The 12,948-nt window shown below is 48.9% G+C and overlaps 1 protein-coding gene across 2 annotated transcripts in view; it reads right to left on the bottom strand.

Moving 5' to 3' along the window:
- Positions 1 to 7,794: 7,794 nt before the first annotated feature.
- The window catches only part of ST8SIA2 (ST8 alpha-N-acetyl-neuraminide alpha-2,8-sialyltransferase 2), a 72,317-nt gene continuing 67,163 nt past the window's right edge, over positions 7,795 to 12,948 (bottom strand). For both annotated transcript variants that reach the window (XM_081551683.1, XM_081551684.1), the window contains one exon: positions 7,795 to 12,331. In XM_081551683.1, the coding sequence (XP_081407809.1) occupies positions 12,046 to 12,331 (286 nt within the window). In that variant the 3' untranslated portion in view covers positions 7,795 to 12,045. The remainder of the gene's footprint in view (positions 12,332 to 12,948) is intronic.

Below are 12,948 nucleotides of genomic sequence, written 5' to 3'. Positions count from 1 at the left end.
AGATTGGTCAGAATGAATGATCTTATGTTTTTCCTAATAAAAAGAGGAACATTTGAAAATCTGAAAGATAGACTCTTGGGAAGTCTTGGCTCAGATTTAACCAGGAGAGCTTGAGGAAGAGAGGATGGGAAGTCATAGGCATCTGGGTAAGAAGTGAAATTTTAAATTATTTCTCTCTCACTGCCATGGGACAGGGAATTCTTGACAGCAGAATGATCTCAAGCAGAATGAGTTGAACAAAGAAAAATGTAATATGAGTGGCAAAACCATCTTCCTAATACTGATGTACATGAGACTGTAGGTGGAGAAGGAGAGGTTGAAATAAAGAGGTTTGCTCCATAATAGACAGAGATGCACCCACGTAACCTGCGGTGGGAGGGAGAAACCTATAATTGCAATGAAATGATATCTCTTTAATGTTTTCCTGGGCAAACCTCCTGGCCCACTTTAAATAAATGTCATCTGTACCCCCATTCAAATAGCCCTTTCAGAGTTGGCTAAATGATAAGATTTGTCTTTCTATTATCTCCAGAAAAGCATGAGCATTTCCTCCCATGCAGACCACAAGGCACTTCACGGAGAGGATCTGTTACTTGGTGTAACAGAAAGTCTATAATTTTGATGGATTCAGCAGTGGATGTGTGGTTGTCAGTATCCTACTTGTGCAAATTCACTTCACCCTCTTCTTCCAAGCAGTTTTTCAGTAAAGACAAAGGCTTATTTTTAATTGAAGTATAGTTGATTTACAATGCTGCATTAATTACTGCTGTACAGCAAAGTGATTCAGTTACACATTTTTAATATTCTTTTCCATTATGGTTTATCATAGGATACTGAATATAGTTCTCTGTGCTATACAGTAGGATCTTGTTGTTTATCCATTCTATATGTAAAAGCTTGCATTTGCTAATCCCAACCTTCCACTCCATCAACCCCTCAACCACCTCCCTCTTGGCAGCCACCAATCTGTTCTCTATGTCCACGATTCTGTTTCTGTTTCATAGGTAGGTATATTGGTGTCATAGTTTAGATTCCACATATAATTGAAACCATATGGTATTTGTGTTTTTCTGACTTACTTCACTTAGTATGATAATCTCTAATTGCCTCCATGTTGCTGAAAGTGGCATTATTTCATTCTTCTTTATGGCTGAGTAATATTCTATTGTATATATGTACCACATCTTCTTTATCCATTCATCTGTCAGTGGACATTTTGCCGGCTTCCATGTCTTGGTTATTGCAGATAGTACTGTTATGAGCATAGCGTTGCATATATCTTTTTTGAATTATAGTTTTGTCTGGATTTATGCCCAGGAGTGGCATTACTGGATCATATGGTGATTCTATTTTTAGTGTTCTGAGGAATCTCCATACTACGGTTTTCCACAGTGGCTGCACCAACCTAGATTTCCACCAACAGTGTAGGAGGGTTCCCTAAGACAAAACCTTGTTTTAAACTCTGAGTCTGCTATCTTATTTTCTACAAAAAAATCAATTAAGATAAAGAAGCAAATATGAAAAGAGAATTCAACAAGTAACAGGAGTGTGTCTCTTCCATGATTTGTTCATGGCTCCCCACACCAGATTGGGGTTGAGAGAACAATTTCAATATTTTGAATTGTCTGGATGGCTCCTTCGATCTGAGCTTCCATTGTCCTCTGAGGCTTGAGTGCAATTTCCTCCAATGCTCACATCTGATTGGTTGAGAGTAGAGTACCTAAGGGTGAAGTCCAAGAAATTCCCATCTTTACGCACCTAACCCACCCAATGCTTCCCTCGTGGCTCAGCTGGTAAAGAATCGGCCTGCAATGCGGGAGACCTGGGTTTGATCCCCGGGTTGGGAAGATCCCCTGGAGAAGGGAAAGGCTACCCACTCCAGTATTCTGGCCTAGAGATTTCCATGGACTGTACAGTCCATGGGGTCACAAAGAGTCGGACATGACTGAGCGACTTTCACTTTAAGCCACCGAAAGGGAAATTTCTTTGGAGAGATTCAGAGATGAGCCAGGGCGCTCAGTCATTCTGGGGTCCACTCAGTGTACCGGGCCACATGGAAGAAGGTCATAATGCATGGACACAAACTAGGGAGGATGTGGCTAGTCAAGGTCACAAGTAGTGGGAAATGGAGATGCTGTAGCTAGAGACTGGGCATAGTGACGTCAGTGGCTCCAGACATGAGAGGGAGCAGACTCAGAGCTCATCTTGGACACTGTCGGAGGAACTCGTGGTTGCTGGGTTGGGCATCTTTCATGTATAATTTTGAATTGCCATGCCAGAATGCATTAAGATGTCTGGCTACTTCTCACTCCAACTTTTTCTGCCATTGGGTAGATGTGATCAGATAATCTATTGCTTTGGAGGACACACATATATTAGGATAAGTAATGAACATATTGATAATACTTGAACATGTTGATAATAATTTCTTAAGAAACTATTCAGGGTGTTTGTAAAGACTTAAGATTGTCCTTATATATATGTGGACGTATTCTGCTCATTACCTGGATAGAATTAAAAGTGTTAAGTAAATCAGGAGAGCAGATCCCCTACAGCAGGGACTGGGAGAAAGAAGAGATTAGGAGGAGGGTGCCACAGTGCATGGGCACAGTGAGGAGGTCCAAGCGCCCAGCTGACTGATGCTTGGGTAGAGCCGAGGGTGCAGCAAGGAACACAGTCCCCTCTCCCCCTCCTCCCTCCCCAGCCCACTCCAGTTGCTATGGTTAGAGGGCCTTCTGCAAGGAAAAGAATGGAGTCCTGCCCACCCCCTCCCCCAGCTCAGCGCAAGAGCTGCCACTACTTGCATCTTTAGCACCTCCTTTCTACCCACTTGACTCCCATTGGTGAGCAGCAAAGGACTGCAATCCTCCCCAGGAAAGACCAGGAGAGGATGGGGCTTCAGTGGCTTCTGTAGTTAACTGCCACTCTGGGAAATGCTGTAGCATTTCCTCAAGGACTGGATGGGTGACAGGTTTTACAGTGAGAAGACCTGCAAACCAACCAAGGTGACCGTGACTAGAAGCGGAACACTGAGGTCTTGGTAGCCACACCTCCGGGGAAGGCACCATGGGAAGAGGATGAGGGCATGAAGGGTGGGCTTGGATTGCAAGAAACAAGCTGACTCTGTGGACCTCAGCTGCTGATGGAGAGGGCAGCTGCCTGTCCTTCCTCTCCCTGGCTCAGCAGAGACCATTCAGTTCAGTTCAGTTCAGTCGCTCAGTCATGTCCCACTCTTTGCGACCCCATGAACTGCAGCACGCCAGACCTCCCTGTCCATCACCAACTCCCAGAGTCTACCCAAACCCATGTCCGTTGAGTCGGTGATGCCATCCAACCATCTCATCCTCTGTCGTCCCCTTCTCCTGCCCTTAATCTTTCCCAGCATCAGGGTTTCTTCCAATGAGTCAGCTCTTTCCATGAGGTGGCCAAAGTATTGGAGTTTCAGCTTCAACATCAGTCCTTCCAATGAACACCCAGGACTGATCTCCTTTAGGATGGACCGGTTGGATCTCCTTGCAGTCCAAGGGGCTCTCAAGAGTCTTCTCCAACACCACAGTTCAAAAGCATCAATTCTTCTGCGCTCAGCTTTCTTTATAGTCCAGCTCTCACATCCATATATGACCACTGGAAAAACCATAGCCTTGATTAGACAGACCTTTGTTGGCAAAGTAATATCTCTGCTTTTTACAGAGACCATCACCCACATGCAAATCAAGGATCTCATGGATCCAGGTGGTCTCTCCAGGGACAGCATCTGGATCTAGAGGGGTGGCTGGACCAATGATAGCACAGCTGATGCCTTCGGTGGCTTTTGTGAATTGGCGGAAATTGGCAACAATATGGCAGCTGGCAGCTTGAGTCATCCGTTGTCCTTTGCTATCACCAAGGAGGGTGAAAACTTCCTAGAGTGGGTAGTCTAGAGTCTGTCCATCTCTCAAAATTTCATTCATTCAAGGCCCAGCTCATCCCTCATCTCCTCTGTGAAACCTGCTTTAAATCCCCCAGCTTGGATAGGTGGCTCCCTTTTATCTCATTCTGCCATTGGTTGGGCTTCCCAGGTGGTGTTTCTGGTAAAGGACTCGCCTGCCAATGCAGAAGACAGAAGAGACGTGGGTTGGATCCCTGGGTTGGAAAGATCCCCTGCAGGGAGGGCACAGCAACCTATTCCGGTATTCTTGCCTGGGAGATCCCATGGACAGAGGAGCCTGGTGGGCTACAGTCCATGGAGTCACAAAAAGTCAGACACGACTGAAGCAGCTTAGCAGGCCGGCAGGCCATTGGTTGTGCATAATTGTTCCATTAGACTTGAGCCTCCATGGGCAGGGCTTAGATCTCCCACAATGCCCAGAACAGGGCTAACTCTATGTTGGCGCTCAGTGTGCCCCTGAATTTGAATGAATGACTGAAAGCAGACATCCTTGGGCACACTGAGAACCTCCTCCTTACTGGTTCCTGTTTGCTCCGTCTGTTGAGTGGCCATTGTTGGGGGTTGGGTACGGTGCATGTGGACTACACCCAACAGCTCCCCCAGAACTGGATGGTCACCAATCTTCGGGTATATGAGAGGGGAGGGGCCAGAGTGTCTGTGTGTGTGTGGGTGTGGGTGTGGGTGTGTGTAGAGGAAAGGGGAGCTGCCTTCAAAGGCGTGTGGACTCAGTCCCTAGGGAGTCTCTCCAAGTTCTGTTCCCCCTCAGGAGTAGAGGTTGTCACAGAGAACAGACAAGGTGAAGCGAAGAGGTGGATATGAGGGGACTGGAGAACGAGCAGGCTGGAGCTCAGCCGAAGGGTTCATGCCGGCCATCCACCTGGGGGACCACGGGGACAAAGTGTCACCAGGAGAATTCAGAGCCACTCTGTGCCTCCTCAGAGGGCCGGGAAAGCAGTCACATTGGAGCCTGTTGCCAGCACCCCAAGAAGAGACATTAACCATAACCCTGGAGGGTGGCCACTTCCGTTTCCCGGGCACAAGAAACTGCTGTGGAAAACAAGTCCCCACTGAACACTTTAGAAGGGCAGGCAGACAATAAACAAGGAAGCAAACACATCTGGGTTTCCCAACCCTGGCTGTGCACTAGAAATTTTTTTTTTTTTTTTTTAAGTACTGAGCCTTTCATTCATTTCTAGAGATACTGGTTAAAATTGTCCCCACTGTGGCCTTGGCAAGGGGGTCTTTAATGAATTTTCTCCAGAGTTGCATCATGCTAAGCTGTTTCAGTCGTGTGTAACTCTTTGCGGCCCTATGGACTGTACCCTAACAAAGTCCCCTGTCCATGGGACTCTCCAGGCCAGCATACTGGAGTGGAGTATTGCAATTTCCTCCTCTGCAGGATCTTCCTGACCCGCGGATAGAACCCGGTCTCTTATGTCTCCTGCATTGGCAGGCAGGTTCTTTACCACTAGCGTCGCCTGGGGAGCCCTTCCCCAGGGTTGAGAATTACAAAATAAGTGAGATGATTCAGATGGTTTATAAGGACCACCTACCAGGACAATGTGTATGTAATAGAGAGTGATTGACTCAGAGACCAGAGATGGACGCTCCGGGAGGTAACATTCAATCTGAGACTTGAAAGACGAGGTAGAGGCATCCTGCAAGGATATGGAGAAGAAGCTTTGCAGGCAGAGGACACAGAATGTGCAGAGGTCCTGAGGCTGGAATGAGTGTGACGTGGCAAGTTCTAGGAGAAGCAAAAAAGCCTGTGTGGCTGGAATGTAGTGAGCCAGAGGGGAGAGGAGCCTACATGAGCAATGAAAAGATGCTTTGAATTTTCTTCCCAGGGTGAAGCAAAGCCACTGACAGGTTTAAGCACTGCAATTGAGTGAGCAGAATTCTGAAACTCAGAGATGTATGCATTTCACTTGCTCCCACCTACCCCCACCGGACTTCTCTTTCTGTCCCATCCTTTATTTGCATTTTCACAGTAGCTCCTGGTATGAGCTATTTAGATGTAGTTAGATGTTGTCTCCATTTTACAGCTGAGAAGGCACCAGTGTTGAGTGGCTCATCCACGTCCCCCGGGCTCTCGAGCTGGATCCTCTGGTACCCATCCCAGAGCTCTTGCCCAGAGATACTCCTGAGCATGAGAAGCTGCCACAGTTGCTACACTGAGTTACACACGCTCCAACCCTGGCCATCATCAGGATGAGAAAGCGCAATCTTGGCTTTCCTTGAGTGAAGCAGATCCCCCCCAAATGGCCTTCTCTGCCACAGCAAGCTTCCTTTCAAAAGGTGCTGAGTCAGCCATCCCATCTAAAATGCGGCCCAGCAGCTCCAGTGTGACAACCTCGTTCTAGAAAATGATGGTGCTTTGAACTAAGACGAACAGGTGTTTTGCAGCATCAGTGTCACCTTGACTCACCTGGAATCTGCACCCCTCGTTGGCTGGGCCTGCCCTGCCTGGGCCACATGGGATACGGGGCTGTCTCCCCAGAGCCTGGCTGCCAGGTCCTCATCATCCATTACTTCCCCAAGGACTGGCTGCGGACAGCTGGTGCTGGATCAGTTTTAGAGAAGCATGTTTAACATTTAACGCTGGACTCATTTTCATGGCTAGAGTATTTGGGGTTTTCTTGACAGGGTCAGGAAGAAGGCACCCCTTGGGAACCCCATTTCCCTCCCCAGGTTCCAGGGGGACGTGGGATGGATGGCTGGGGAAGTGGCAAGGAAGACCGAGAAAAGCCACCAAGGGCCTTCAGCATCCTTGTTGGGTGGTTTTGTTGAACTTTGGCTACAGATCTGGATGATCTGAGGTTGGCGAGCTCGATGCACTGTGTGTGGAAACTGGCCCCACCACCTAAGGATGGAAATAAGACTCCTACCCTCATCATGAGGCCCAGGGCAATGAAAACACTGCTTCTCTACGGTAACCATCGAAACCTCCCATTGCTGTGGATGCCCTGCCCCCCCCCCCCGCCCCCAGAACAGCTCCTTGTTCAAAGCCATTGAGGGCCCCTCCGCCACCTCCCTCCATTGCTCCATGCCAGGCCTCAGGTTCCCAAAAAGAGCTGTAACTTGGCTCTCCAAGGTTCACCCTGATTTTGGTGGGTACCAAGGGAAAGAGCCCCGGAGAGGAGAAAACAAAAGGATGGGAATAAAGATGGGAAGAGATGATGACACCCAGCAGTGCTGATGAGAGCTGGGAGGGCTGGGGCAGGCTGTCAGTGTCACTGGGGATGCTGTGAGGGCATTCAGGAGGCAGCATGCGCGTCTGGAGCCCCATCTGATTGGCATCACTCACTCCCTTTCCTGTTCTCTTCATTCTGGAAGGGGAGCCTTAATTAGGCATGAAGAGATTTATCAAACAGCAGCCCCCTTGGAGCTGGTCGTCTCTTTTGCCATCTGGACGGACAGTTTCTACCCTGTGACAACAGCAGCGGGAATGATTTATGAGGTCCCACAGCTCCACCCCCTGGGCCTGGTAAAACCTGAAGGCCTCTTATCCTCCAAAACAGAGTGAGATTTGGCCTGTGCTGATGGGCACACAAGCGGCGGTTCACACCAAGGTTTGCCTGACTCTGTGACTGATGCCCAGACTCATGAGAGCCAGTGCCTCGGGTCAGTTTTCAGTTTACAGTGATTCAGCTGCACTGATTAACAGAAAAATCCTGGAGTGGGAACCAGAAGACCTGGATGCAAATTCTTTTGGTGACCTATGTGGCTTCACGTGTTTTTTGCCTCAGTCTTATGACCTACACAGTGGGGGTAATGATTTCTGTCTCTTCTCAACTCACTGACTCTTTGGAGGTTCATCATATGATGCAAAATGATTTTCTTAATTATACAGCCCTTGATAGGTATTAAGGATTTAATCCAACAAACATTTATTGAGCAATTGCTGTGTGCTATGCACCACCCCTGGTGCCGTGATGGACATAGATGAATAAAACACGGTCCCTGCCCTTGGCGAGCTTACAATCTAAGAACGGTCATAAGACAAGTGCACAATAACTATAATACAAGGCAGAATATGGTAAGTGCCGTGAGAAAGGTACAAATAAAGTGCTACGGTGGTTCAGCGGATGGAGAGATCCCAGTGGTTGGTCGATCGGGGGAGCTTCATGAAAGATGTGGTTTCTGCATGCCTTGAAGGAACCAGAAGAGAGTGTTCCAGGGGATGGGAACAGCAAGACCAAAGGCACAGAGACAGGAAAACTGGGCACCTCTTTGAGGAATAACGACTATTCTAGATGGACCAGTGCAGGGTGTAAAGGAAGGATGGGGCCTTATTGGATGGTCTGTAACATCAGGACAAAGACTTGCACATTATTTTAAAAGTTTGTGAATGGCTGGAGATTAAAAAGAAAAATCTCTATGAATGTTTAGGATAGACTGGAGGATGTGCAAGCATGCCCAGAGGAACCCTGTGAGAGGAGATCGATGTTGAAATTGCTGGAGCAACCAGAAGGCAAGGATGGTGCAAGAGCAACAGGGAATGCATGGAGAAGAAACCAAGATGACTTTAGGGTTTCAGAATTGGGTGGAGAGATTGTGGAAGAAGAGGAGGCAGAGATGCTAGATTTGGCTTCAGAGATGTTGAGTTTCTGGCACCGCCAGAGCAGATGGGATCAATGACCAGTGAGCAGTGTACAATTGAGCCTGGAGCTCGAGGGAGGTGCTGAGCTGCAGGAAGTGGAGGATGACTTCACAGGAAGGTAGGGGGGATTTGCTAATAGAGCATGCAGGGCTGTGATGAAAGGGGGCTGAGGAGAGGACGCCACGGTGGGGAAGGTCTGAGTGTGGACCAAGGAGGAGAGAGGGATACAACAGTTAGGTCTACCATGGCTACCCTCCAGATTAAGGTAAGGGTGTCAATAAATAAGTCATAAATACATAAATAAATAAATACATAAATAAACAATGAAGGGGCAATGGGAAAGGGGAGGAAAATCATGAGAATGTGGTCTTCTGGGCACGCTGGGGACAGGGAACGTCCAGGAGTTGGTGTGGAACTGAGCAATGCAGAGAGCTTGGTGATGAGAAGGGGCTTTTGACCTGAAGTCTCTGGTCCCAGGAGCGTGGAGGCCAAGAGGGGGTTGAGAGGAAAGGTGGTACCAGCACCAGAGAGCCCCTCTGGGGCCTGGGGATGAAGGGATGAGGCCATGGGGGTCAGGATGGGTGGGTGCGCACCTGTTGGTGGAGAGAGAGCACAGAGATGGCAGAGTGGCTGAGGACCAGTGAGGGGATGGATGTCCCCTCAGAAATGGGAGGAAGACAGTGAAGGGGAGGAAAGAGGTCAACAGATCTGGAGGAGACACTGCATTTCAGATGGCTCCATCTCTGCAGCAAAGGCGGAGGCTGAGAGTGGGGCTCATCTGGGGGCTTGAGGAGAAAGCAGAAGGGCTGAGGGGCTTCAGGGTGGGTGAGGACGAGGGGACTGGGGATGACTGAGGGTCAGGAGGAGGTTGGCTGACTGTACCCGCTCCCGGAGGCCTGTGGCCACTGTCATTACAAGGCAGCACATCAGGGTACCAGGTACTAGGTACAGACTGGGACTCCTTGGGGCTGCCACAGGCTAGCCGGGCTGGGTCAGACGCTACAGTGGACTCTCAGGCAAATTGAGCTCTAAGTAGCAGGAGAAGACAGCAGCCTCCTGATCGTGGTGCTCAGATGGAGAAGGGTGGCTGGGGAGGGGAAGTCAAGGCCTTGGAGCTCCTGCCATCACATAGCCAAAGTGTTTTGGCACCGCAGGACCTGCAGGTTGGGAGTGGTGACATGTGGACTGTCCTGGGTCCCCAGCATTCTCTAAAGAGAGCCCAGAGGCAGATGGTCCCTGCCTCTTCAACTCTATTAGTTTCAGTCTAAGGAACCAAGACCAAGAAGTGACAGAAAGAAAACCATGTTATAAAAAGAGCTCTGGCCCCTTGACTCCTCTGCAGGGGGGACATGGCACTGGGAAGCTACATGGGAGCCTGTAGGTACTGACGGGTACATGGGAGGCAGGGCTGACTCCCGGCCTGACATGAAGCTCCCCTCTGCAACCGCTGCTGGAACCTCCTGGAACCCAAGGCCTTGGCTAATCCACTGAGCCTGGAAATTCTGCCTGTTCCCCAGGATGCTGGAGGCTTCAACAAGGAAATGTCTTCCAGGGCCTCTGAGATCCTCAGGATGAAAGGCCCTGGAGGAGGGTAAAATACAAGACATTATTTCCACTTCTTCTGAGATGTCCAAATCACTCTGTTCCCACAGAGGCTGTGAGGGCTGTTGTTTTTTAAAATATTCACTTTACAATGCAAATCCCAAATCTCAGACTTCAACTGTCGACAAGAAGAACAGCAAGGGAGGAAACACAGAGATGCGGATGTGGTTCGGAGCTGGAGGGTCCACGTGTGGGGGTTAAGAGGTTCCGAGCATCCTTCTATTGCCCCCACTGGCTTCCCCTCAGGCATTAATTTTGAGCAAATGTCCTGCTCTGAATCATCATTGTTTATGTCTGGCCTCCTAGCCTTGGAAGCGGATCTTGATCCCTCTTCTTAACTCCCTTCACCTTCAAGATAATGTTGGTTTTTTTTTTTAAACTTATCTTTCAAATAGATTTTAAAACACTTATCAGGCAAGAGAATGAAGCTAACAAATCAAGCTGGCTAATGCTCATCTACACGTGACCTGTGATTCTAGCCCCAAATTATCTGCATGGAGCCCAGGTTTCCCCAGAGAGATTATATCCAGTATTTGGATACTGCATTTGGACACCTGGGTTTTAAAAAAGTCTGAACTCTTCATCTTCATAGGGTTTGTGCCAAATTCTAAAATCACTGCCTCTGTGAAAACAGGGAGGTGGGGATGGACGTTGAACCCTCTCCCCGGAGAGCTGAAAACCTCAGTGTGGAGCTCAGTGCTGGCTAGTGTGACCATCAGGATAAGAAAGCGACAAGAAAGTGACATTGACACAGCAGTCTAGCTGCAGAGGCCCCGCAGTGTGCACGATGCAGAAAGCAAACACAGTGGCTGCAGAGAAACGGAGCGCGATGGTTACCATTCTTCCCGGCCTCACATTCTGGGCCTCCTGAGGCACCCAGAAAGGCGATTTTAAAAGAATGACATTTATCTTTGCCGTGCCCTTTCAAGCTTTTGCGGTGGCTTCCCTGGTGGTCTAAGGGAACAGGACTGTCCCTCTAGTGACATTCTAGCAGGGCAGGAAGGAGGCTAACCCTGAGGATGAAACCCCAGGCTCCATGACGGATTCAAGTTGCTTTAAAGAACCACCACCACACTTGGGACACTCTTTTGCCTTATTCTGGGCCAGAGCACTGACTCTTGGTAGGAAGTTGTGATTTTTCAAAAACACACTTTGGAACACGCTAGCAATTGGGTGTCATCTGCCTGCTCTGGGCCAGGTTCCTGGGGGTTCTTGCAAAGCCGGAATATGACCTGTCCACCATGTCTTCTCCAGCCTTCTCCCAGATCTGCGGAGGCTGGTCTGGGACAGGCGGGTCAACCATGGTTCATCCTGTGGGCAGTTCAACTCTAAGTTCACGGAACCAAGTGCTCAGCTCTGACTTGGCCTCTGCTCCTCGGTGACCATGTGCTCCTTTGCTGGGCTGAACATTCCAACCTCCCTCTTCTCTAAAAACAGCACCATGTTAGACATGGGGCCAGCTGTCCCCTCTGGGTCTTGGCTCACCCAGAATCCACATTTCTCAGAGGCTCGGGGCAGCTGTCCACAGGTGGCTCTCCGATCACCCATGAGCCCAAAGACCTCTCCAATCTGGAAGGCAGCGTGCCATCCCAAGGCGTGGGGCTGGCTCCTTTTCACGTTGAGTCCTTCTGCCCCCAAAGATGCACCGAGTCTCAATCTGGTCCAGGTGGGTTCTCCACACCTTCTTCTTGTGGCTTATCTGCCTAATGCTAGATGAACACCACACAGTTATAAATACTCAGGTCAATATATATATGCAGGAATAGATATATATATTCTGGTCACTGTTTTACACTTGAACAAAGAAAACCACTAGCCTGCTTGTTCTAGAGTTTGTGCCGCCCCGACTCCCATCTGCCTGTGGTATAGCTGGCAGGAAATGTGAGCCACTGAGTCCCACCAGGCGCCCACCTTACGTGGCCCCGTCACACTGGCCGACAGTCAGTTTCAAAGCCCCCTGCTCGTGGAGGCTCTTCAGGGCCTTGAACTCCAGAGGCATGGTGTGGGGGCTGGCCTGGGAGGTGTAGCCGTACTTGAGGCTGTCGTAATAGTGGTACTTGACAGGATTCTGGTTCTGATCTAGCGGAAAGGGCCAGAAGCCGTAGAGGTAGATCTGGTTGCAGAAACGTGTGGCCAGGGTGTACATCAAGAGGCCCGTGGTGGGTCTTTTGATGTGAACTTTGTTAGTCAGCCAGTATCTGGAGGAAAAAAGTGAAAAAAAAGAAACACAAAAAAAATTAACATGAGTTTATGAATTATCCTTTCCAGGAAGGGGGAGATTTTTATCTTGCTCCACAGCCTACCTCTTGCCACTCCAGGAACTGTAGATACCAGTCGAGTGACCAATTCCAAGGTCCTGTCACAGAGGACTGATAGTCACCATTTTATTTTAATTGGAGGATAATTACAATATTGTGGTGGTTTTTGCCGTACATCAACATGAATCGGCCACAGGTATACATGTGTTCCCCCCATTCTGACATACTTCCCCCCTCCCTCCCCATCCCATCCTTCTGGGTTTGGGTGCCCTGCTTCATGCATTGGACTTGCACTGGTCCTCTGTTTTGCATATGGTGATATACATGTTTCAATGCTATTCTCTCAAATCATCCCACCCTCTCCTCCTCCCACAGAGTCCAAAAGTCTGTTCTTTACATCTGTGTCTTCTTTGCTGCCCTGCATGTAGGACTGTTGGTACTATCTTTCTAAATGCCATATATATCTGTGTTAATATACAGTATTTGTCTTTTTCTTTCTGATTTACTTCACTCTGTATAATAGGCTCTAGGTTCATCCACCTCATTAGAACTGACTC

This window comes from Giraffa tippelskirchi, chromosome 12 (assembly GCF_054371585.1).
Source record: "Giraffa tippelskirchi isolate mGirTip1 chromosome 12, T2T-mGirTip1v1.2.pri, whole genome shotgun sequence".
Lineage (NCBI taxonomy): Eukaryota > Metazoa > Chordata > Mammalia > Artiodactyla > Giraffidae > Giraffa > Giraffa tippelskirchi.
The sequence above is the reverse complement of the archived record's forward strand: the minus strand, read 5'-3'. Positions and strand labels throughout refer to the sequence as shown.